At 41.8% G+C, this 26,663-nt stretch overlaps 1 protein-coding gene across 1 annotated transcript in view; it reads right to left on the bottom strand.

Moving 5' to 3' along the window:
- hsdl2 (hydroxysteroid dehydrogenase like 2) overlaps positions 1-25,682 on the bottom strand; it is a 131,881-nt gene extending 106,199 nt beyond the window's left edge. Inside the window, exons 1-2 of the mRNA XM_043715880.2 lie at positions 25,500-25,682; positions 423-586 (exon numbers count right to left, since the gene is read on the bottom strand). Of these exons, the coding sequence (XP_043571815.1) occupies positions 423-586; positions 25,500-25,516 (181 nt within the window). The 5' untranslated portion in view covers positions 25,517-25,682. The remainder of the gene's footprint in view (positions 1-422; positions 587-25,499) is intronic.
- Between the last annotated feature and the right edge of the window lie 981 nt (positions 25,683-26,663).

Below are 26,663 nucleotides of genomic sequence, written 5' to 3'. Positions count from 1 at the left end.
TAAATGCATGTAAATCCTGTCCCTCAGGATTCCCTCCAACAACTTGGCCACCACTGATGTCAGGCTCACCAATCTCTAGTTCCCTGGCTTTTCCTTACCACCTTTCTTGAACAGTGGCACCATGTTAGCCAACCTCCAATCTTCCGTCATCTCACCTGTGACTATCGATGATACAACTATCTCAGCAAGGGGCCCAGCAATCACTTCCTTAGCTTCCCACAGAGTTCTAGGGTACACCTGATCAGGTCCACTTTTATGCGTTTTAAGACATCCAGCAACACTTCAGAGGATGTCAAGTGCTATGGAGATATCCACACTATGAAGTGTGATAGCAGTGCAAGATTTTCTTGTTTTATGAAGTCCCAACCTTACTTTCAAGTTCTATTTCCCCAGTACTTAAGTCAGGTTATCAATATACTTACTCTCTTCTGCTGCAGTGTATATTGTGCCTGGCAACTTCGGATGGGCTTGTGCAGTTTTTGCAGCAATTACAACATTTGCACCATCTTTGGCTGCCTTCAAGGCAATCGCTTTGCCAATGCCACGACTGGCTCCTGTGATGAAGAGAGTACGCCCTGCTAGTTTCCTAAATGGGATACAAGGAACAAAATTTCGTAAACTTTTCATTCACAATTTGAAATAAAACTGAAAAGAGATTGGTGACTTTTTTCCAAAAACAAAAACACTCCTCCACCTTATTTCATTAAAGTTTGCTGAAAACAGCACACCCTTTACTGTCTAAATCTCCATATTTCAGACATGAATCATGAGGATACAATTGTTACAATGTCACCGTCTACCACCATTGAAGTTGACATCTGGTCACCAGAGCAGACTCAGAATCAAACCTGGGAACAGAGAGCTCCAGAGGATAAGGTGCCAACTGAACAAAGAAGTCTTATTAACCTCAAATTCACCTGCTCTGACGTTCACAAACACATTTCCTTCAATGGTGGTTTGTGCCAACTTTGTATATATGACCCTTAGAATGAATTGATTCTGTCTGAATTCCAAGTTATTTCCACATCACATTTGCTTGTTTTGTTAAATCATGTGTTTGTTAAAAAAACGGCACTGAGCTTAGAAACAGGCCATTCAGCTCAACAAATCTATGCTGGAGTTTATTCTTCACAGGAGCCTTTTCTTTCTTTTTTTTTACACACAGACTGGTCCAGCTCCCTCAGAGCCAGCTCTCCGAGTGAACAGGATGTCTGACACTCCTGTTTGTTTTTGTTTTCCCCCCCACACTACCGCCTAACTGTGGTAGTGCTTATTTTTCCCCAGCACCCATGTTGTGTGTGTGCAGGTGTGAGACACAGTGAGAGACACAAGGTGCACGAATCTCTATTTAAATTTCCACCGCCAGGAAGACAGGAAACACCTGAGTAGCCAGTGACAAGCAGTGTCCTTCACATCAAAGGGCGATGCTGTGTGATCAATGCTGTGTGTATTGAGTCGGAAGAGATAGGAGAGGTCTTGAATGAGTACTTTTCTTCAGTATTTACAAATGAGAGGGACCGTATTATTGAAGAGGAGAGTATGAAACAGACTGGTAAGCTAGAGGAGATACTTGTTAGGAAGGAAGATGTGTTGGGCATTTTGAAAAACTTGAGGATAGACAAGTCCCCCGGGCCTGACGGGATATATCCTAGGATTATGTGGGAAGCAAGAGAGGAAATTGCAGAGCCGTTGGCAATGATCTTTTCGTCTTCACTGTCAACTGGGGTGGTACCAGGGGACTGGAGAGTGGCGAATGTTGTGCCCCTGTTCAAAAAAGGGAATAGGGATAAACCCGGGAATTACAGGCCAGTTAGTCTTACTTTGGTGGTAGGCAAAGTAATGGAAAGGGTCCTGAGGGATAGGATTTATGAGTATCTGGAAATACACTGTTTGATTAGGGACAGCCAGCACGGATTTGTGAGGGTAGGTCTTGCCTTACAAGTCTTATTGAATTCTTTGAGGAGGTGACCAAGCATGTGGATGACGGTAGAGCAGTGGATGTAGTGTACATGGATTTTAGTAAGGCATTTGATAAGGTTCCCCATGGTAGGCTTATGCGGAAAGTTAGGAGGCATGGGATAGTGGGAAATTTGGCTAGTTGGATAGAGAACTGGCTAACCGGTCGAAGTCAGAGAGTGGTGGTAGATGGTAAATATTCAGCCTGGAGCCCAGTTACAAGTGGAGTTCTGCAGGGATCAGTTCTGGATCCTCTGCTGTTTGCAATATTTATTAATGACTTGGAAGAGGGAGTCGAAGGGTGGGTCAGTAAATTTGCAGACGATACGAAGATTGGTGGAGTTGTGGATAGTGAGGAGGGCTGTCGCCGGCTGCAAAGGGACTTAGATATGATGCAGAGCTGGGCTGAGGAGTGGCAGATGGAGTTCAACCCTGTCAAGTGCGAGATTGTCCATTTTGGAAGGACAAATAAGAATGCGGAATACAGGGTTAACAGTAGGGTTCTTAGTAAGGTGGAGGAGCAGAGGGATCTTGGGGTCTATGTTCATAGATCTTTGAAAGTTGCCACTCAGGTGGATAGGAGAAAGTGAGGTCTGCAGATGCTGGAGATCAGAGCTGAAAATGTGTTGCTGGAAAAGCGCAGCAGGTCAGGCAGCATCCAGGGAACAGGAGAATCGACGTTTCGGGCATAAGCCCTTCTTCAGGGTCTTATTCAGGGCCCTGAAGAAGGGCTTATGCCCGAAACGTCGATTCTCCTGTTCCCTGGATGCTGCCTGACCTGCTGCGCTTTTCCAGCAACACATTTTCAACTCAGGTGGATAGAGCTTGTAAGAAGGCCTATGGTGTATTAGCGTTTATTAGCAGAGGGACTGAATTCAAGAGTCGTGAGGTGATGTTGCAGCTGTACAGGACCTTGGTAAGGCCACATTTGGAGTACTGTGTGCAGTTCTGGTCGCCTCATTTTAGGAAAGATGTGGAAGCTTTGGAGAAGGTGCAGAGGAGAGTTACCAGGATGTTGCCTGGAATGGAGAATAGGCCATACGAGGATAGGTTGAGAGTGCTAGGCCTTTTCTCATTGGAACGGCGAAGGATGAGGGGTGACTTGATAGAGGTTTATAAGATGATCAGGGGAAAAGATAGAGTAGACAGTCAGAGACTTTTTCCCCGGGTGCAACAGAGTGTTACAAGGGGACATAAATTTAAGGTGAAGGGTGGAAGGTATGGGGGGGATGTCAGAGGTAGGTTCTTTACCCAGAGAGTGGTGGGGGCATGGAATACGCTGCTTGTGGGAGTGGCAGAGTCAGAATCATTGATGACCTTTAAGCGGCAATTGGATAGGTACATGGATGGGTGCTTAAGCTAGGACAAATGTTCGGCACAACATCGTGGGCCGAAGGGCCTGTTCTGTGCTGTATTGTTCTATGTTCTATGTTCAAACAGTGAAGGGGAGGGCAGGGATTAAATCAAAGGAGAGTTGGAGGGGGAAATAATGCATTCCACTCCCTGCGGCACCCACCTCTCCCTGAACAACTCCAGGGTGTCAGTGGACACTGCGCAGGAGCCTTTTCTCACCCTATTAGCTTAATTGCCAATTCCTTTCTCTCTCATGTACTTAACCAGCTTCCCCTTAAATACACTTTCATTCCAAACTGCCATCAAACACAGACCCTAGAGGTGAGCACACAATGTTCAAACCACTTCTCTGCCAAATACTGATAAAACAGTACAGAGCTTCGAACAGCTTGTTAAATATCTAACTATGTTGCGCAAATCAAGCAGGCAATTCTTTTTCTTCTTCAGTTTTTCAAACTTCAATGCTATCCTTTCCTAAAGGGAATAAGCCCAGTTTCAATCATTAATCAACCATTCTTCACAGCGTCACTGCAATAGCAGAGACCCACCAGATCCCTGATCACCACACAATTTCCAACTCCAGAAGGGAGCTTCTGTGAATTCTTTCACCTGCAAGTCATAAGATCTGTCGTAAGCGCAGCTAACCTGAAGTTTCTAAAGCAGTTAATACAGTTTCAGATTTCCAGCATCTTTGTTTTATTTTCACAATGCACTTTAGACATACAATAGCTTCCACACTAGTCACCCTCTTCAGGTGGAGGGTAATCTCTTCCGCCTAACTCTGCAGAATGAGATGAGAGTTTTGTTTTCCTGAAATGGATGTGGAAAGAGAAGATAATGAACTACAAGTGAAACTCTCACGAAAAGCATTACATTTTATGCACTTGTGGAAAGAGCTGGTTGTAACTCCGTCACATTACAGCATTTGGTGAGTTGATTTACAGATGCAAAGAAAAATACTCATGCCTACGTTTCAAACTATTTCAATGCCAGGCATATGAACAGGAGATGGGAGTCATGCACCAACTGCATGATAGGAGGGCACAGTGTATCCAGAGGTTGAAGGTTTTCACATAAAAAAAAATGGAGTGCAAATCACTAACCTTCTTGAAAAGATAAACATGAAACTGTCAAAAGCAACATCTTGGAATTATGCTGAAAGGTTCAATCACTGCACAAGAAACATAGCAGGCAATGACCAGATAAAAGGCAGTGAATTCTTACAGGGGACAGAGGAATTACCTTGAGTTCAAAAACATCTTATTTGCTGCCTTTTGCATGGACCATCAATTACTTAATTTATGCAGCATCTTTAACAACTTACATTTACATAGCATGGTGAACAGAATTCAGAATTAGAATCCCTACAGTGTGGAAACAGGCCCTTCGACTCAAGTCCACACCAATCCTCTGAAGAGTAACCCATCCAGACCTATTCCCCTACGTTTACCCCAACGCTTGCACCTAGCCTACACATCCCTGAACACTATGGGCAATTTAGCATGGCCAATTCACCTAACCTGCACATTTTTTGGATTATGGGAGGAAACTGGAGCACCCAAAGGAAACCCACGCAGACATGGGGAGAACGTGCAAACTCGAGGCTGGAATCGAACCCGGGTCCCTGGTGCTGCGAGGCTGCAGTACTAACCACTGTACCACCCCTACAATATACCAAGGTACATCACAGGAACATTATCAGACAAAACATGATGCTGAGTCACATAAGGGGACGAAAATCTTGGCTGAAGAGATAGGGTTAAAGCAGGGATTAAAATGTAGAAATTGTGGTAGAACGGCAAAAACATTTAGGGAAAGAATACCAGATACTTGACCATGGCAACTGGAGGCAAAGCCAATAATGGTAGAGAGTGCTAAATTAGCGGGAGGTGGGAGAGCTTCAAGAGGCTAGAAATGGAGGATCACAGATCTCAGAATGCTGTAGGCCAACAGTCAGGGTTCAATTCCTGTACCAGCTGAGATCAGTATGAAGGCTTACCCTTCTCAATGTAGACTAAGGTGTGGTGAATCTTAGTTTAACCTCACCACCAGTTATGTCTCTCTCTCTTACATGAGAGGGTGGCTAGTTTTTATTTTTCTGTCTTTTTTCTCTAAGAATTTGTACTTAAGACTCTGTACCTCATTACCTTGGTACTTGAGATGGCACCATCAGTGGCAACTTGTAAACTTTTCAAATTCTAATTCTTCTAATAATTCTACAGTCTTCTAGGATTACAACAACTTTTGCTTCGACTCTTACAGAGCTTGGTGTACGGGTGGCCATGAAAATAAACTATTTGAGATTTGAGAAATGATAAGCTGAAGGAATGGCTTACAGATACAAGGATACAGCTTTCAAAGATGTCTCTAACCTAATGACTCAGGAAGATAGCTGCCCTTCATTCACTGATAGCATTGCACTAATGTATATAATATGTACTGATAAGTGATGACAAGAATCCAGTAACAATCAAATTTCTAACCTCAAAACATTCCAAACCCTCAAACAACTCACCTGCAGTGATAATGTTTTAAACTAATGTTTGGCAGCTTCTGGAGGAGGTAACATAATATTGGCTAAGTTAAAAATCACCAACACCAGGTTATAGACCAATAGGTTTAATTGGAAGCACTAGCTTTTGGAGCGCCGCTCCTTCATCAAGTGGTTGTGGAGGACACAATTGTGAGACACAGAATTTATAGCAAACGTTTATAGTGTGATGTAACTGAAATTATACATTGAAAAATACCTTGATTGTTTGTTAAGTCTCTCATCTTTTAGAATGACCATGTTAGTTTCACTTCTTTCATATGTAAATCACAAAACTTTTTTTAAAAGTTACATTCTCAGGTTAGTTTTAACAATTGGTGTCAGCCCAGATAATGTGTTGAAGGTGTTAGCCCCCTGTGTGCTGTTGTCTGTGCTATAATGTTTAGACTGATTCTAATCTAAAAAAATGAGTTAACAGAGTCTTACATGGATTCATGCAGTTTTTGAGCAAAGTACAGTATAACTCTGCAAGTACAAATTCACCCCACAAACGTACGTGTGTGTGAGTGAATGTGAAGGGGTCTAAGTGTGTGAGAGGGTGCATGTGTGTCTGTAGGAGTGTGTGTGTGTGTGTGTGTCTGGGGTGGGGGTTGTGAGTATGAGTGTGTGTGTGCGCGCGCGTGCATGTGCGTGTGAACTATAAACTGGTGTTGTGTGATTTTTAACTTTGTACAACCCAGTCCAACACCGGCATCTCGAAATCATAATATTGGCTATTCTTCTTGCAATAATATCGAACTGAAATACTGGGGACGTGATCATGCAACTTGAAGAACTCTGCCTTCTTAACAGATACATGTTTAACATTAAAAATGAGGTAGGCCAAAATATCTGCTGACTGTGACTCAGTATAAAACTCTTGTGTCTCAGTCAGAAAATAGTGAATCCAAGTTTTATTCCAGAGCTTCAGAAAATTGACAACGAGACTCCCACTGAGGGAGTGCTGCACTGTCAGATGTGTTGGTTTTCAGATAAGGTACCAAATTAGCTTTCTCAAATCATTGCAAAAGAACCTAGTACATTATTTCCAGTCAGTACAAAAGGAATTCAATCAAGTATCTTGATCAATATTTATAGCTCAAGAAACATTATTCAAAATTAGGTTAGAATTAGGTTTGGAAAGTTACAAAAGAACAGGAGTACAGTGAAAATTATACGACGTCACCAACATGTGGCACCATCTTAGGTACAAAGAACCCAGGTACAAAAGTTTTGGTACAAAATATACAGAAAATAAAGAAAAATGTTCCACCACATTACAGATAAGTACAAGTTATGAAAATAAGAAATAAATCTAAAAGTTTAGGCCATACAGTCTTTCTACAAGGGCTTCCATGTGATCTGACTAGGTTCCACTGATTCTCAAGCAGTAGCCATCCTCGCTGCTGGCCACTGGTTGTTCCCGCTCCACTCTGGGCTACTGGCTGCCATCCCCACTCCACTCTCGACCACTGGCCAACTCCATTCCAGGATGCTAGTTGCCACACTCCGCTCCAGGCTGTTGGCAGAGGAGGAAGAAGATAGAAGAGAAGAAAAAAACAGGAAAAAAAGAAAAGAAACAGATGGAAGAGCTGGAGCATCCTACTCTGTTGTCATCTTGAAAGGATTTTTTCATTATTTGGTCATTATCAAATGATTGTGAGAGAGAGATGCGATCCACATTTTGGAGACGCTAATTTATGGACACCCGACCTTCGAGTTGTCAGCGTAATGCAGCACGGAAACAGGCCCTTCGGCCCATCTTGTCCATGTTGTATTGCAGCTAAAGAGCATCTGCAAGAGTTCCATCAATTTGATAACACAAAATTTTAATCTCCAAAAAAGGAAAAAAAGTTGAAACTTTTGGAATATTAAAGCCAACATGCAAAACTGTGACAAAGGATTAAAAGCTCATGCATTCATAAGGCCCCAACAAACCAAGAAATCTTTAAGAATCAGAAATGACAAAGTGAACCAGAGTTTAAAGGAAAGAAAACTTACACTTCTGAAATACTTCTCATGCCCAGCTAAGGTCTCAAAGTGTTTTACAGCAACTTAAGAATTCCTGAAGTGTAAACATTCTTGTGGGAAAAATAGAAGCCAAATTATACACAACAAACTCCCAGGAACAACAGTGTGATAATGACCAGATAATCTCTGTATTTTGTGATGTTGATAAATATTGTCTGGGACAACATGAAGAATCTGCCTGCTCGTCTTCAAAATGGTGCCATGGGATTGTTTATGATCAGCTGAGACAGCAGACAGTGCTTCAGTTTAACATCCCATCCAAAGGCAGCAGCTCTGACACTGCAGCACTCCCATAGGACTGTACTTTGTGTTTTTGTGTTCAAACCCTGGAGTGCGTCTTAAATGACAAAATATGAAGGTCAATGTTATTATCTAGCATACATCTGGCAGAAGTGACTGGGGCCAAATAAAACTTGGGAACAGATGATAGTTATATGCTAATTGTGAAAAAAACTGGGTGTGAACTTGATTGGGGTGATATACACATAGTAAAAATAGTTAAAAATCACACAACACCAGGTTATAGTCCAACAGGTTTAATTGGAAGCACACAATAGCTTTCAGAGCGTCACTCCTTCATCAGCGTCGCTCCGAAAGCTAGTGTGCTTCCAATTAAACCTGTTGGACTATAACCTGGTGTTGTGTGATTTTTAACTTTGTATACCCCAGTCCAACACCAGCATCTCCAAGTCATACTGAAAATAAGTGGAAGAGTCCCGAACTTCTGGGCCAGAAGATCCAAGTTCCAAGTCCCCTCCTGCCCCAGAGGTATGTCACAATGTTTCCAAACAGGGTGATAAAACAGGTTGAGATGGGCTCAGTGATATGCACTAGTGCCACACAGCCCAGGGAATGGGTTCGATTCCACCCTTGGGCAATTGTCTGTGTGGAGTTTACACATTTTCCCATGTCTGAGTAGGTTTCCTCTCTCATTCCTAAAATGTGCAGATTAGGTGGATTAGCCATGGGAAAAGCAGGGTTACAGGAATAGGGTGGGCTGGGGGTTGGGGGGGGGGGTGGAGGTTTGGCCTGGGTGGGATGCTGTTCAGAGTTGGTGTGGACTCGATGGGCCGAATGGCCTGCTTCCAGACTGTAGGGATTCTATGAAATGTAATTATATGGAGAACAAGTAGTCAGTGAGGTTGGATTTGGTGGTATATGTATAAGAATAAAGCACTAACCAGAAAAGAATATACTTGGTCTCTGACTGACAAGCATTTAAACTCTGGTGTTTAACAGTCAGGGCTGTCTTACAATGTTGCGGGATATGGCTAAAATTCTGATGGAGTTTCATTCAGCTAAAAGTTACATGTAGCATGCACAATATATCATGAACAGTACAGCTTTAACACTGAAGTGAGGGCTGTGTTTTATGTTGTACTCGGTTAAAATTATTGCACTGGCATTTACTAGAGTGCAATGTTAATTATATTGAGCGGAGCAGACAGGGGGGTGTTGGCTTTGGTGCTCATTTATGCAAAAGCTTTAGAAAGCTCTCAGTATCAAACACTCACCAACTCAGGAAGTCAGCTTTTTAAAAAGCAGTCTGAGGTCAGCTTAGTGTTTTAAATCAACTTGTGTAGTATGAAATGGGTTAAACATTAGCCCAGCAACCTGCCTAGTCTGCACTTCTCTTTGAAAGATGGAACATGCAGCAATGAAATCAGTCAAACTGAAGCCCTATTCTGAGGATTAGTATTACACTTAACAAAATAACGATGACTGCAGTCTTTGCTTCACTGATTTGGGATGACTAAGTAAACCAGCCAGCCAGGAAGGAAGAGAGAAGCGTACACAGAGGTTACATCAGCCTCACCAGCTCCAGACACCTGAAGGCTGAACTTCGAATGGTTACAATGCACTGAATTGTAAACAAGCCCAAATTTTAATGTTTTGCAAGTCTCATCACAGGACTGCACAATTCTACCTCATTTTGGCAACTGGAATACTTCACTGTCGAACTCCAACTAGAGATTGAAGTTCTGGTCATGTGGATTCATGTTACAAAGTACAAAGCTAACTCATTACTCAGTGCATTTATTGTTGGATGTGCCAATACACTAGTGATAACACAAAGGGCCCCACAGTTTGGTTTGTCATACACCAGATCAGTCCCTGCTATCCACAAGACTGTCACAGATGGAGGAGCAGAATTAGGCCATTCGGTCCATCAATTCTGTTCCACCATTCAATTGCAGTTGCTGTTTCTCAACCCCATTCTGTTGCTTTGATCCCCTTTCTAATCAAGAAACTATCTATCTCTTAAAAACTTGGCCTCCACAGCCTTCTGCAGCAAAACGTGCACGATATTCTCAATGTGGTCTGACCAGAGCCCAATAAAGCCTCAGCAATACATCCCTGTTCTTGTATTCTAGCCCTCTCAAAATGAATGCTAACATTTCATTTGCCTGCCTGACTGCCAACTGAACTTGTATATTTACCTTAAGAGGATCCTGAACTCGGACTCTCAAGTCTCTTTGTGCTTCAGATTTCCAAAGCCTTTCACTATTTAGAAAGTAGTTTATACCGCTCTTTTTCTGACCAAGGTGCAAAATCTCACACTTTCCCACATTGTATTCCATTTGCCACTTTTTAAAAAAATCATCTCTTCCTGCCTGTAAAAGTCCTTCTGCGGCCTTGCCACTTCCTCAACATTACCTGTCCCTTCACCTATCCAAACTGAGCAACAACATAAAGATAACAAGAATTGCAGATGCTGGAAATCAAACCTGAAATGTTAACTCTACTTCCTCTCCACAAATGGTGCCTGACTTACAATTGATGTTTTTGCTTAGCAACAACATCCTCAGCTTCTTTGTCCAGATTGGTCATGTACAATGTGAATACTTGTGCTCCCAATACTGATGCCTATGGAACTCCACTAGTTACTGTCTTCCATTCTGAAAAAGATCCCTTTATCCCCACTCTCTGCCTTCTGCCTGTCAGGCAATCCTCTATCCATGCCAGTACCTTGCCCCTCACACTATGGGCTCTTCTCTTATTTAGCAGCCTCCTGTGCAAGGCCTTATTAAAAGCCTTCTCGAAATCCAAACAGATCACAAAGTACTGGCTCTCCTTTGTCAGAACTTGCTCATTACCTCCTCAAAGAATTCTAACAGATTTGTCAGACATGACCTCCCCTTCATGAAGCTGTGTTGACTCAGTCCTATTTTACCATGCATTTCCAGTTAATTTGCAACCTTGTCCTTAACAATAGACTGGAAAATCTTAGCAATAAGGTCAGGCTAACCAATCTATAATTTCCCATCTTCTGTCCCCCTCCACCTCCCCATTTCTTATACAAGGGTGTTATTAGCTACTTTCTGGGATTCTCCCACTCCAGTAATTCCTAAAAAATCAGCTCCACAATCTCCTTGGCTATCTCCTTCAGAGCCTGGGTTGTAGTTCATCTGCTGCTGGTGATTTGTCCACCTCCAGACCTTTCAGCTTCTCCAGCATCATCTTAGCGAGGCTAAATTCTCAATTCAACAATACTATTTTCAGATAATGTGTTATTGTAACGAAAAAAAGTGAATTAAATGGAGAAGGCCTTGAATTAATAGAATCAATGATAAAATCTGTATTATGCTCTAACCATCACTACCCTAAATTAAGTAAAATGCAGATTGCAAAGGCACAATGATCTGTTACTCCAGACCAAGAATGCTGCAACTGGCCAATATCCGACAAGGAGAACAGAGGGATTTCTGTATTTGTACAAGAAACACAAAATTAGCATCTAGGTGCAGCAAGTAATTAAAAAGGCAAATGAAATTTTGTATTTTATTTCTAGGGAGTTGGAGTTGAAAAATAGAGAAGGCTTGTTACAAATAGACAAAGGTGTTGGCGAGGCCATACCGAGAATAGAGTTTTGATCCTGGCTTTTAAGAAAGGATATAATGGCATTGGATGCAGTTCAAAAGAGAACCACTGGGCTGATTCTGGGATAAAAGGATTGACTAATCAAGAACAGTTTCAGGCCTTTATTCACTTGAGATTAGAAGAATGAGAGGTGATCTTATTGAGACATATAAGAATTTAAGGGGGTTTGACAGGGTAGATATTGAGAAGATGGCTTTAGAAGTAGGGGGATCTCAAACTGAAGGACACAGTTACAGGATAAGAAGGCACACATTTAAAACTGAGATGTGAAGGATTTTCTTCTCTCCTAATTCCAGCAAACTCCCACAGCGTGCCCACATACACCAAAGAGTTGACCAGTGGTTTTGACAAGCAATATTAAATCCCCAGTTTGTTCGGGAATTAAATGAAAACTTGTAGCACACTGCCATAAGTAAAAATTTTGGAGAAAAAAATCAAAATGTTTCCCTTTATATTTTCTTTGAATACTTTTGTTTCTCAGTGGTCAAAATACTGGTGATGTACAGAGAATAGACTATATGATTGGAGGCCAGTTGTCATGTGCTGGGACCTCCAGGAATATATTGTATTGGAGTTGACAAGCCTACCCACCAACGCTCCCCATACTTTGACTTTCAAAATTCCACACACCTCTCTGCTTCTCTACTTCGCTCTCCTCAAAACCATTTGCTCAAACAAAACTTTGGTTATCTGCTCAAATATCATCTTACAGAGCTCAGTGACATATTTTGTTTCATAACTGCCCTTGAGGTGTTCTGTTCTATAAAAACAAGCTGTATTAATACCATGATGTTACAACTACAATTAACCTTGATGTACACATTTGTATGTTCTATGCTCCCCTCTGTTTGCATTTTATGTTATAAAAAGCAACGGTACTAAGAGAACTCAATGTCCTACATGGTGGCAATCCAACTGCAACTGTCTCTGCAGCCTCAAACTTTAATCTAACACTTCACTATTGCCTCACTTGTGGCCAATACCAAGTACTGGTATGGATAACATGACAGTTAAAGTCAGAAATCTCTTGGTTAAAACTGAATGTTCCCTGAACGAATTTAGGCCAAATGACTAAAGAAGTGATCTTTAGAACTAGCATTGCTTTATTTACAAGAAACTTCATTCTTCATCAAATGATTTCTCCTGACATATCAATTGAGGAAGGAATCCATTACTGCCTACATTTTCTCTCCAATTTCTCCCGCCACTGTGCAGTTCTCTGAGGACTGCGCATAGCAGTGGCTGGAGAACATAGAAATGAACACAATGATCAGTGTATGCAGACCCTCAGAGTAGCAGCATTCTGCTTGAATGAACATTATTTACTGCTCATATAGGGAATGCTCTCCATTTTTTGTCAAGCAGATTTTGCATCCAATAGCCTCCAAAATCTCTTCAGACTTTCAACTGTCATGATAGAGGTCTACAAAACTGTGAAGGGCATATATAGGGTCGGTAGCAAGAAACATTTCTCCTCATTAGTGGGGAAAGTGAGGACTGCAGATGCTGGAGATCAGAGCTGAAAATGTGTTGCTGGAAAAGCGCAGCAGGTCAGGCAGCATCCAAGGAACAGGAGAATCGACGTTTCGGGCATAAGCCCTTCTTAAGGAATCCTTAAGGAATTCCTTAAGAAGGGCTTATGCCCGAAACGTCGATTCTCCTGTTCCTTGGATGCTGCCTGACCTGCTGCGCTTTTCCAGCAACTCATTTTCAGCTCCTCATTAGTGGGGTCAGTTATGAAAAGGCATGGATTTAACATAGAGCTAGGAGGTTTTGAAAGGATACAAGTAAAACTTTTTTCATTCAGAGAGGCGGTGTCTGGAACTCTAAACGGGTGGTAGAGGTGGGAACGATTACAACGGCTAAGTATTTAGATGAATACTTGAAATGCCAACTCATATGAGGTTACAGACCCAGTGCCAGACAATGGGATTAGCGTAAATAGGTGCTTGATAACTAGTGTGGACATGGTGGACCAAAGGGCCTTTACCCATACTGCTATACTCTATAACTCTGTTGCTGACTTCCCAAATTCTAGCCTCTTGCATATGAAAAGTTCTAATTCCTAGAATTTCCTTTTCATTCATGGGATGACAATGTTGCTGGCTAGGCCTGCATTTGATGCCAACCCCTAATTACCCAAAGACCAGTAAGAGTCAACCGCAGACCTTTTTACTGAATTCAAATTTCACAGGCTGCCATGACAGGATTCGAACCCGGGTCTCCAGAACATGAAATGGGTCTCTGGATTAACATTCCGGCAATAATACCACTCGACCATGCCTCAGGTGGTAACTGCTGATATTTGAGCAATTCCCTCTTTAAACCCCTCCACATCTTAACCAACTAATTCCTCATTTAAAATAGCACTTAATACCAGCTTTTTCTGGACTAAGCTTGAGCCAATTGCACCAATATCTCTTTTGCAACTTATCAAAATTTGGCTTGATAACATTCCAACGAAGAATATTTGGAAAATTCTAACTACGTTAAAATGTACAAAAGGAATGGAAGTTGTTGTTATACTGCAGCAATACAGTAATGTTTCATAGAAGACTGAAAGCATGGGCACTCACTATTCTATATCCATAGCTTCTGGCAATTACTTAATCATCCTTGCATTTTTGTGGAATAAGTATCTGTAAACCTTTGTATTCAGGCCATTGAGCAAACCAGCAAAATGCTGAAAATATTTGAAATGATAATTAATTTGTATAGTCTAACAACTTAATTTTTTTGAAAAACACTTGCAGGAAGAACCCTCAGTGCTCAGCAGATTTATCCAACAAACAGTACAGCCACATAGAAGAGTTTGATTCAAGGTCTATAAAGGTACAGTGCTGGGTCTGAAGCATGCAACAGGAGTTGTGCTACCAGCACATTCCGTAGTAGACAGCAATACCACACCAAAACCTTGAGCACATGGAATCCAGGCTGACATTCTTTTGAGGTGCCATTGTTCAGGTGGACAGCAAACTAAGGCCCGAGTCTTCCCTCTCAGGTGAACATACAGGGTGTCACACCATCCCTTGAAATAATTGCATTGCTAGTACCTTTAATCAATACTTAATTCCTCAATCAATTTCACTAAAACTGATCTCGTCAATATTAGATTGCTGTGCAGAGGAGTTCACTATGCATAAATTGGCTGTAATGTTTCCTACCTTGCAATAGTGGGGACATTTCAAAAGAATTTGCTTAATTGTACAGTCTTTTGATACACCCAGAGGTGGTGATCCGTTCCTTGCTGTCTTTTCTCTCAGAAGATAATGCTTTGCATTGTGATAGTCAACACTGCGTTCAGCATCATCTGGTGTGGTTCAATGAAGAGGAGCTGCTGAGATAATTGGGCTGAAAGGTACACGATCCACTAAATTCATCTCTTCCAATAACCCTGCAAATTGTCAGCTTCCAGAAGTCGTGACCATCAGCCACTTTCCCAGTTGTCAGTGACAACGTTCCCCATGTCGGTTGCCTTGTAGCAAAGGTACAGATGCCCAGGTTGTTGAGACCTCATGGCCATTCCAACATACGCAAGGTCTTTGACAACCATAATATGTGTGTTGAACATGGCTGAACCAGTTCAGACATTTTTGGTTTAGCAACAAGTGTATTCTGTTGGAATTAGTATACTGTAGGATCTGGTTGGTGACCTTGCCCTTCTAAGAGATGCTGAGGATCCACGTCAGACAGTGAAGATGGAACCTTTCAACCTTTTCTCCTGCCCAGTGTATATTCTCTAGATGTCACCATTCTCGAAGAGTACTTTGTGCTTGCATTCTCAACGGGCTTTCAGTTTGGTGTTCTCAGTCTGGTCGCTATTGTTCTACACTTGTTTTGTTTGAATATCATAGCTGCAGCTTTTACAATGTGTGGGTTGATTATGGCATCAAGTGACAGATTGCTGGTGATTGCAAAGTCTGAATATGTGAAGCCATCAATAACTTCCACCATCAGATTGACAATGCTGACAGACAGGAGTACGGCAACACCCTGAACAATCATTTTGATGCTAATGATCAAACAAAAGGCATGAGGGAGGACAATTTTATGCAATGATTAGTAATGACCTGTAACTTGTTGCCCAAAGAAATGGTGGAAGTGGAGATGATCAATGATTTCATCTGAATGCCTAGCATCCTTCGATGTCGCATGGACTCAATTAGTCCAAGAATCATGAGGACATCCAGCCACATATCTGCATTCAACAGGTCCAGTTTATCTTACAGTGACTCACAGCTTGACACGATAATCAGGCAAAATCTGCCAGATAACAATGAGAAAACATTTCCAACTGGAAAAAGTCTTCTGCTGATTCATAAATTCTTTGAAATTAAATATTTCAAATTAAATTACCATGAACTCTTCCAAACTCAAGAGAAAACCAACCCAGCCTATGTAATCAACACTCATAAGACAATTCCAGGTTTCAATCAAGGAAATGAACTAGCTCCAATATATTTAAATGCTCCCTTAAATACGACAACCAAAATCATGCACAGAATTCTTACTCTCGCCTTGAGTAATTGAAGCACAGCATCCTTATTTTCATGTTTGATCCCCCTCACAATAAAGAAAACATGATGATAGTTTTCTTAACTTTCCAGTTTAACAGGACATGTTTCTATTTCTATTTACTTTGCGTGAACTATATGTGAATTGCATACACAAAACAAGGGCAATGCATTTAATTAACACACATTTATCTGTTTAATCATCAAGTGTTAAGTATAGTTAACATACACTACTGCAATGATCATCAGTGACATTGTAAAAGCTCCAGAGTGTGGCGCTGGAAAAGCACAGCAGGTCAGGCAGCATCTGAGGAGCAGGAGAGTCAATGGTTCAGGGAAAAGCCCTTCATCAGGAAAAGTGATGAAGGGCTTTTGCCCGAACCATTGACTCTCCTGCTCTCCTGCCTGACCTGCTGTGCTTTTCTCATGCCACCCTCTTGACTCTGATCTTCAGCAGCTGCAGTCCTCACTTTTGCCAACATTGTTAAAACTGCCCTGATTAAATAGGGTGCTGAATTTATCTCAGTTGACAGTGTATGTCAATGCAAAGCCTGTTAGATTACTTCGTAGTTAGGGTGAGATGAAGCACTGGAACAGGGTTCTTTTGCTTATTCTTTCATGCGGTGTGACCATTGCAGGCAAGACCGGAGTTTGTCCTAACAGCCATTGACAAAGTGGTAGTGAGCTTCCCTCTTGAACTGCTACCGTCCTTGGGATCTAATAACACCCTCAGAGTTGTGAGGAAGGGAGCTCCAGAATTCTGACTCAGCACGGTGTGAGACTTGAAGGGAATTTTCATAGCAATGTGCCCATGATGTTGCCCTTGCCTTTTTAGGTGGAAGGGGGTTGAAAGTTAGAAGATTATGTCACATGAAGCTTGGGGAGTTGCACTATGCCTCTGTATTGGAGCATAGGTAAAGACAGCAATAACACCATGCTGACCAATTGACTCAAACAATCTGTTCCTGCGAATTTGTCATGTCCACATTCCTTCCCTTTCTCCCATAATCCTTGATTTCCCTACCGATCGAGAATTTATCTTTAACAAAATGAGAAATTGTTCACTGACCCGAAGGTTAGCTCTGCTTTCTTTCCACACATGCAGCCTGACCTGCTGAGTTTTTCCTGCAATTTCTGTTTTTGTTTCTGATTGCCAGCATCCACAGTCCTTTTGGTTTTTTTTGTTTCGTGTAGGTTGGTGTTTGTTGACCGGTAAGCTGAAGGGCCTGATTCTACGCTGTATGACTCCATGACCGAAGAAAAAAATTGTCATCTGCCTTAAATTAGCACCCGTTTATTCTGAAATTAAGCTCTTTGGTCTCTCATGAGAGGAAACATTCTTTCAGCATTCACCCTGTCAAGCCCCTTACAAATCCTATGTATTTCAATTAGATTACCTCTCATTCTTTTAAAATCCAATGAGTAGTGTTATAACCTGTTTAACCTTTGATCATAAGACAATCCCTCTATATCTGGATTATTCTAGTAAACCCTCTCTGATCTGCCTCCAATGAAATGATAGCTTTCCTAGCACAGAGGAACCTCGATTATCCGAACGAAATGGGCAGGCACTATTTCATTTGGATAACTGATTATTTGGTTAATCAATTCAATGCCTCTCCTCTGGGGCTCGGGAGTTTTCTGTTAAGTCTGCTCCCTGTTCAGGAGAGGAGGCAGCAGCACACTGCGCGCGAGGTGCTATGCCCCGGCTGCCACTCAAATCCCGTCTGCCCCACGCCCGCCCCCAATCCCTTCCAACACCTCCCTCCACCCGTGCCCCAAGCCTGTCTAGCACCACCCCCATCTGTGCCCACCCACCATCTGAACCCCATGTGTACCCCCCTGCCCCCTGCCGCTCTGACTCCTATGTGCCCCTGGCCGCCCCCCTCCTTCCCCTCCCCGGACTGGACACCAACAATAAGACTGCTGCTACCTTTCTGGGGTAAGTCTCCAAATTGCACACGCGCGCGCGCACACACACTCATGCGCACACAACTTTTTAACTGCAACTTTTTGACAAGTTCCACCTCTGCCCTGCACGAGACAATGTTAGAGAGAATATCTGGGGAAGGGGGTTTAGGGTTCATCCGTATGTAGAACTCCAGGGAAAGTGTTGGGAGAGGAAGAGAGGGCGGGAGGTCAGTCATTTGGAGACGGTGCCTGGGGTCCTGGGGTCCCATCCATGTCCAGGACTGTTCTCAGCAGAGATCATTTTTAATCAGTGTGAACAAAAGATGCGATCAGGGTTGAAACAGGTTTCATGTAATGATTCTATCGGGACCTCGCGGTCTCCTTCAGTTAATCCGATATTCGGATAATTGATATTCAGATAATCGAGGTTCCTCTGTACTCCATATATGGTCTCACCCTAATGTAATATCCATTAACCTTGCTGCAACTCTGTGCTAGCTTTATGCATTTTATGTACCTGTATCCCCAAAACCCATTTGTGTTGCATCTTTCCGCAATTTCTTTATATTTAAATAATGCTGTCTTTTGTTCTCCCTTCCAAAATGCACAACTTCTTGCTTTCCCATATTATACTCTATTTGCCAATGTTTTGTCCATTTCCTTAAGCTATAAGTATCTCTTTGTTTGTGTTGCTCTCACAAACTGCTTTGCCACCTAAATTAGTGTCATCTGCAAATCTGGCAACAGCACCTTCACTTTCTTCCTCCAAGTCATTAATATTTCTTGTAAACAGTTGCATGATGAGTGGGGATGCATGTTTGAATTTAGCATCTAAGTGAGGGTAGTGCCATGAATATGGAATTGGGTTGGTTTCTTTTGGATTGCTGCATTTTTTGTTTCTACAGCACCCTCTTTGTTTCCCAGTCTGGTGCAGTAGATTTATCACAGATTGAAATAAATCTAGCAGCTACTTTGTTTTTAAATAGACTGAAAATGTTCTATTATTTAAAACAAAAAGAATAAATTGAGCTAAGGAATATGAAAGTCAACAGTGTACTGCTAGTTGAATCATGTTTCAAGTATGCACAATAATCAATAGGTTGAATACTCAGACACACCCTGCACCAGCAGTGATGACAAAATTACTTCAGGTGAAGGAAGAACTTTTAGCCCATTTAATCTTCCAGGCACAAGGCAGGAAGTCCTCCTGCTTTTTAAAAAGTACCACAGGACCTTAAACAATTGTGGTCTCATTTTAACATCACATCTAAATATGGCACCCCCGAACAACACTACTTCCTCAACACAGCACTAAGGTGGAAGACTGAATTAAGTGCAGACGTTTATGGACACTTAAGCTTGCAGATTCTGACTCAGAGTTAAAATTGAAACTAAAAAAATTCTTTCTCCGAGTTCTAGAAATCCATTTACTAACGAACTACACATAACATTGTTTTGAAGATAATCTTGCTCCTTTCTTTTTAAGTCAACGGCCATCTGTCATGCTGCCTTTCGAACTCTGACCCTCAACCTTTAGGTGACCTTTATCCTGCTCAGTGTTCAATTTATAACTCTGAAAAGTATTCAGAAATGTTCCACAATATCAGGAACAAACAATCAGGTGTGCATACTTGTAGCTTTTGGTCTTGCCAAGGTTATATTTCCCTCTATATTAGGACGTAACTTTCAAGCTATAGGCAGGCTTTCAAATTGTTTTTAGATCCTAAATTTGGGATGCTCTGTAATATGGTTCCTGTGCTCAGTTGGGGTTAGACTGCAATCCTCCATGATCCAATGACATTGAGCACCGAAAAGCAGGGACTTGGTGCCAGGTACACCATGCTTTGCAACAACCTCAATGTGGAGAATTTTGTCCTGCCATTGGATATTTTAGACAGACTTCGAGAGTCTGATCCTGTGAAATTGTGATATTTGAGGAGAATGGAGTTAAGTGCCTTCAGCATGAGTGGGAATGGTGCAAAGCCAATGCTATCCACCCTTCCAAAACTGACTTCACTTACAGCTTTTGCAATCGTTTATACAAATTGTTATGACACAGGCATAGCATGCCAAACCAAATCAGACTCTCGAATTGCAACACAGTGAAGTTAAAACATTCAATGACCCTCAAAATTCCTCAGCAGAGATTTTACAAATAACTGATTTTGTACATCTAGGTTATAGCCTTAACAAAAACTAACAATTTATTAAGAACGTAACTTCAAAAGAACACAGATAAATGAAAAGGCAAACTAATTTAGTAACTAGAATCTAAGCCCAAGTTTATTTGACCATATGCTTCCACTCTCACACTGACAAACAGATTGAAGGGATAAATTAAGAAAACTAAAAAAAAAAACAACTTGCCAGTTTGATAACAGTTTCAACAAAAAATACCAGGTCTTCATAAAATCCTTAGAAGTTGGGTTGTAATACGGGCACTTCGGATTATGCATCTTGCTTGAATTCCAAAGTCACCAGTCAATGCAAACAGCTTCTGCAGACCTCTGGAGACTTTTACTCATTTCTTACAGATGGGGATTCTTTTTTCAGAACTTTTAATAGATCAATAACTGGATAGTAACTAGATAAAGCAAAACCAAACGTCAGCCCAATCTGGAAGCTTCCCAAAATAAAAAACTATCTCCCACACAAAAAAAAGAGGTCAGATATTTCATTATTCGTTTTCTCTTTTTTTTCCCAAACTTCTATGCAGTTCACTGGCCAGCCAGCACCAGTCCTACCTTAATTGACCAAGTTAACACCCAAATAGCTACCAGTCTCTGAGCGGAGCAACATATCAGTGTCAGCTCATATACAGTGTCCTTAGAGTTATAATTAACCTGCATTACATTTCCAGGCCAGTTCCCAACAGCAAACATTTGTATTTTGTTGTTTCCTCCTTTCTTAAAAAAAAACAAGCTGCTGTTCGAAGCTCAATTCACAACTTCAATTCACAGTTCCAAATCAAAACTGCAAAAAAATTGTGATAGTCATAACAAAATTGAGACATGGCCTAACGTCACATGTTAACAGCCTGTAAACCTTTTGTTTGCTGAATAATAATCCGTAAGATGTAGGAACAGAAGTAGGTCATTCAGTCTTTTGAGTCTGCTCTGCCATTCAGTGAGATCATGGCTGGTCTGATGATCCCGGACTCCATTTTTCTCATAAGCCTTGATTCTCTTACTGATTAAAAATCTGTCTCAGCACTGAATACACTTAATAACCCAGCCTCTACAGCCTGCTTCGTTAAATATTTCCGTAGATTCACTACCCTCAAAAGAAGAAATTCCTCCTTATCTCTGTCCGAAACGGGCAACCTCTGACTTTTACGTAATGCCATCTGATCCTAGATTCTCCCACAATGGGAAACTAACTCTTTGCTTCTATCTTGATCAGTTCCATAAGAATACTCTCACTGTTTCCAAACTCCAATTATATTAGACCCAAATTACATATCTTCTCTTGATAAGACAGTCCCCTCACACTTAGCATCAGCCTATTGAACCTTTTCTGGACTGCCTCCAATGTCAGCCCATCTTTCCCAATAAAGGATCCAAAGCTGTCCACAGTATTCCAGCTGTGTTCTGACTAATACGTGGTATAGATTTAGCAAGACTTCCCTAATTTTATACTCCATTCCCTCTTTAATAAAGGCCAACAGTCAATTTGCTTTCCCTCTTGCTGAACTGGGATGCTAGCTTTATGTTATTTATACATGGGGCCTGCCACATCCCCTTTTCAGTAGCTTTCTGCAGTCTTTCTCCATTTAAGTAATATTCAGCTCCTGCCAAATTGATAAACTTCACATTTTCTCACATTATATTCCATCTGAAAAATATGTTGCTGGAAAAGCGCAGCAGGTCAGGTAGTATCCAAGGAGCAGGAGAATCGACGTTTCGGGCATAAGCCCTCCTCCTCTGCTTTTGGTTGCACTTTAGTCCCACGCTCCTGATCTTTGTGCACCCGGTACGGAGGAAGGAGGGCAGGTCTGAAGACCTCCTCGTGGGTCTGCTCCTGGGCCTTGCCAAACTGGCCATTAACAGGTCCAGGCAGCGGGCCGTGGAGGGGGTCGTTAGGGCCGACTGCCTGCCCCTCTTCCGCGGTTACGTTAGAGCCCGGGTGTCCTTGGAGAAGGAGCACACGGTGTCCACCAACACCCTGGAGTTGTTCAGGGAGAGGTGGGCGCCGCAGGGAGTGGAGTGCATCATTTCTCCCTCCAATTCTATTTTGATTTAGTCCCTACCCTCCCCTTCACTGTTTTTGATCACACAGCACTGCCCTTTGATGTGAAGGGCAGTGTTTGTCACTGGCCACCCGGGTGTTTTCCTATCTTCCTGGTGGTGGAATTTGAATAAAGATTCGTGCACTTTGTGTCTTTCACTGTGTCTCACACCTGCACACACACACCATGGGTGCTGGGGAAAAAAATAAGCACTACCGCAGTTAGGCAGTAGTGTGAGGGTTAATATAAAAAAAAAGAAAAAAATGAGAGGAAAAAAAAATTCAACTCCCCCTCCCACTCTGCCGAGGACATGGAGGTCCTGGGCCTCCTTCACCGCCGCTCCCTCACCACCAGACGCCTGGAGGAAGAACACCTCATCTTCCGCCTCGGAACACTTCAACCCCAGGACATCAACGTAGACTTCAACAGCTTCCTCATTTCCCCTTCCCCCACCTCACCCTAGTTCAAAACTTCCAGCTCAGCACTGTCCTCATGACTTGTCCGACCTGCCTATCTCCTTTTCCACCTATCCACTCCACCCTCTCCTCCCTGACCTATCACCTTCATCCCCTCCCCCACTCACCCATTGTACTCTATGCTACTTTCTCCCCACCCCCACCCTCCTCTAGCTTATCTCCCCACACTTCACGCTCACTGCCTTTATTCCTGATGAAGGGCTTTTGCCCGAAACGTCAATTTCGAAGCTCCTTGGATGCTGCCTGAACTGCTGTGCTCTTCCAGCACCACTAATCCAGAATCTGGTTTCTTGCATCTGCAGTCATGGTTTTTACCAGGTCAATAGAAATGGCAGCTACTTCTTCCATCACTGGGAAGTATCTTTGTTGTGAGTCATTACCTATTTTCTTAAATATTACCATTATTTTTCAACTGTGTTTGCTGCTAAAGTCCCTCTTCAGTCAACTCAGCTGGCTCTCCCTTTATTCTTCTTTCATTATTACTTAACACAGTTGATCAAAATTTCTCCCTCTCAATCAGAATGCTAAATTCTACCCTGTCATGGTAAATGTTTCCTTGGGGATCTTTTACTTGGAGACCATTTATTGAAATTGCATCATTACACATCACCAGATCTGAAAAAGCCTGGTCCCTGGTTGGATTCACAACATATTGTTCTAGCAAACCTTCCCGAGTACACTCTGAATTCTTCCTCATGGCTACTTTTGCCCATCTGACTTGTCCAAACTACATGAAGATTAAAGTCAGAAAGCACACAACACAAGGTTGTAATCCAACCTTGAAAACACAAGCTTTCGGATCACTGGTCCTTTGTCAAATGAGGGGGAGCAGCACTCTGAAAGCTTATGATTTCAAGTAAATCTATTGGACTATAACCTGGTGTCATGTGACTTCTGACTTTGTCCACCTCAGTCCAACACTAACACCTCCACAACAAGATTAAAGTCACCCATGATTAACATACTGCCTTTTTTACATGCCCTTATTATCTCCTAATTTATTCTTTGTCCTGCCATATCATTACTGTTAGGGCACCTACTTTTGTCTTCTTCCCCTTTTTGTTTCTTACCTCCACCAAAATGGATTCTCCATCTTCCAACTCAAGGTCATTTCTTGTTATTGTACTTACTCCAACCCATACTAACAATGCTACCACACTACTTTGTCTTTATTGTCCCTCCTTTCAAAAAGCCACATACCCTGGAATATTTAGTTTCCAGCTTTGGTCTCCTTGTAACCAAGTCTCTGTGACGGCTACAAGATCACACCCATTAATCTGTATTTGTGCTATCAAAGTGACAGCAGAATTAAAAACAACAGCAATGGAGGGAAGGCAGAAAATCGGAGCTGATCGCATTCATTCCAAACAAAGATTCCTGGATCTAAGCAATGTCCATAGCTCAGGGACATCAAGAGGGCAAATACAGCACAACCTGACCCCAACACCAACCTGTTCTGTGATCAGCTAATTGAACAAGCATCCCCATCCAGGCTAAAAATCAGACCTGGAATTTGCACAGCTTGAAAACCTCAGTTATTCAATGTTGTAATCAGCTAAGATTTCAGGGAATTCCCTATTCTCCCTGTCCTCTTCAACCCAGAGCAAATTGCACAGAATCAGTGACTTTTGATTCAAATATGGTCCATTTGCCAACATTCTACCAGACAAAGGAGTGACATTACTTTTTTTGAGAAACTTAACAGATCTGGCAGCATCTGTGGAGAGAAACAGATTTAACGTTTCAAGTCCGATATGATTATACCTCTTCTGTTCAGAAGTGTGATATCAGACTGAAATGTTCATTCTGTTCCCCTCTCATCAGATGTTGAAAAACCGGGGCTTCAAATTTTCAGTATCTGCAGTATTTTACCTTTATTAACATTTTCTAATCTTGCAACTGAAGCGTGTTTTGGAGTTCAGTGCTTTTGACTGCTCTGGCCAATTCAAAGAGCTGAAATTAGAAAGCCAGCAAGCTCTAACTTCATTCCTGATGAAGAGCTTATGCTCGAAACATCGATTCTCCTGCTCCTCGGATGCTGCCTGACCTACTGTGCTTTTCCAGCACGACACACTTCGATTCTAATTTCAGTGTTAATTTAAGGGAACTGTTCATAGCCTTTTAGAATATAACTATATATTATAAATAAGGATTTACAAATAATTCTCCTTTTCACATTCACATGACATATCTTTTGTAATGACCAGTGTGTGCAACAAATCACCCCAACAAACCATTTATACTCCTGTTCTCACTTTCCTTGGAGGAAATTAATGAAGGTTGTACCAACCACACCGAATCACATACTACTTTAAAACAAAACAGGCCTCACTATTTTACAGACTATACATCTACTAAGATTTGGAACTATAAATTTGTATTGTTTTCGGTGTTACTATCACTCCTCTAAAAAAAAGTACTTCGAATTAAAGGAGAAAGACCCTGAAAAAAAGTACTTCGAATTGAAGGAGAAAGACCATAAACAGAACTAAATCGTGAAAACAATAAATATTTCACTTAAAAGCGATCAACAAAGTTCAGTCTGGCTATTATGTCTGCTTTCTTTCCGGCTTTTGGATATTTATAAAGTGTACACATATTTGCAAGTATCTGCTTACCCTGTGTTTTGCAACATCTTCAGAACAACACTGTAGTGGTCAAGTACAGAAAATGGCCTGAGTCATAAACTGACGTTCGGTTGAACAAGGGGGAGGGAGTCATAAGGACTAATCAATGAAACTCAGTGAAAACCCCACTTTGGTTGTGCCCTTTGCTCCACATTTTTCGGCAAGCACATCGTTCAACATAACTCCACCTAGACGTCAAAATGCGTTAGATTAGGTCATAGCAACCATCTGAAGTGTTTGATAAATGTTACAGATAAATCTAAATTTATTGCATGAAATCAGGGTTTTTTTAAAATTTCCGCTAACACATCACTGTCGTTTATTTGAGGAAATTCCAAGCTAACGTTCCATGTCGAATGTTGCTTCAATTTTGGACCCGTTGATTGGTCAAGTGAAATGTCAATCAGCAGGCTTTGCTACATTTCCGCCTGGAAGCACCCCACGCGAGAACAGGGAGTTATGGAAGGGTGGTATATGAGGAATATGGTTCAATTCCTGGGGGAAAAAAAACTAGTTGATGTCTTTTTTCAGTTATCCCAGCGAGTTTCAATTTCCTGTTCTGAAATATATTTTCAAGAAGTTATGCAAGTTTTCATTTTTTTTAAAATCAACTTGCACCAGAAATATTATTATAAGCCTTTGCAGGAGTTGCGAGACGAACCTAGTTTTTTTAAAATTCAGAGGTAGGGAAACTGCAACCACACCACAAATCCTTCTGAACATTGGTGAACCCTTTTTTCCCGGTATGGATTAAGATTTCAAAAGTTACCATCTTGATCCGATATCAGAACATTAAACTATATGTCCAGATTATGATTAGATTCCCTACAGTGTGGGGACAGGCCCTTCAGCCTAACCAGTCCAAACTGACCCTCTGAAGAGTAACTCACCCACACCCATATCCATATCCCTCTGACTAATGCACCTAACACCATGGGCAATTTAGAATTTTCACCCTAACCTGCACATCTTTGAACCATGGGAGGAAACCCATGCAGACACAGGGAGAATGTGAAAACTCCACACAGGCAGTCACCCACGGCTGGAATCAAACCTAGGGTCCTGGTGCTGTGAGGCAGCAGTGCTAACCACTGAGCCACCATGCTGCCCCTATAAATGGAGGGACATTACCACTAAATCACACTTCTCTTGTAC

The sequence above is a fragment of the Chiloscyllium plagiosum genome, unplaced genomic scaffold (genome assembly GCF_037043375.1).
Source record: "Chiloscyllium plagiosum isolate Xiang-an unplaced genomic scaffold, Cpla_swu_hap1 HiC_scaffold_2, whole genome shotgun sequence".
NCBI lineage: Eukaryota > Metazoa > Chordata > Chondrichthyes > Orectolobiformes > Hemiscylliidae > Chiloscyllium > Chiloscyllium plagiosum.
This window is presented reverse-complemented; position numbering and strand designations above follow the sequence as displayed.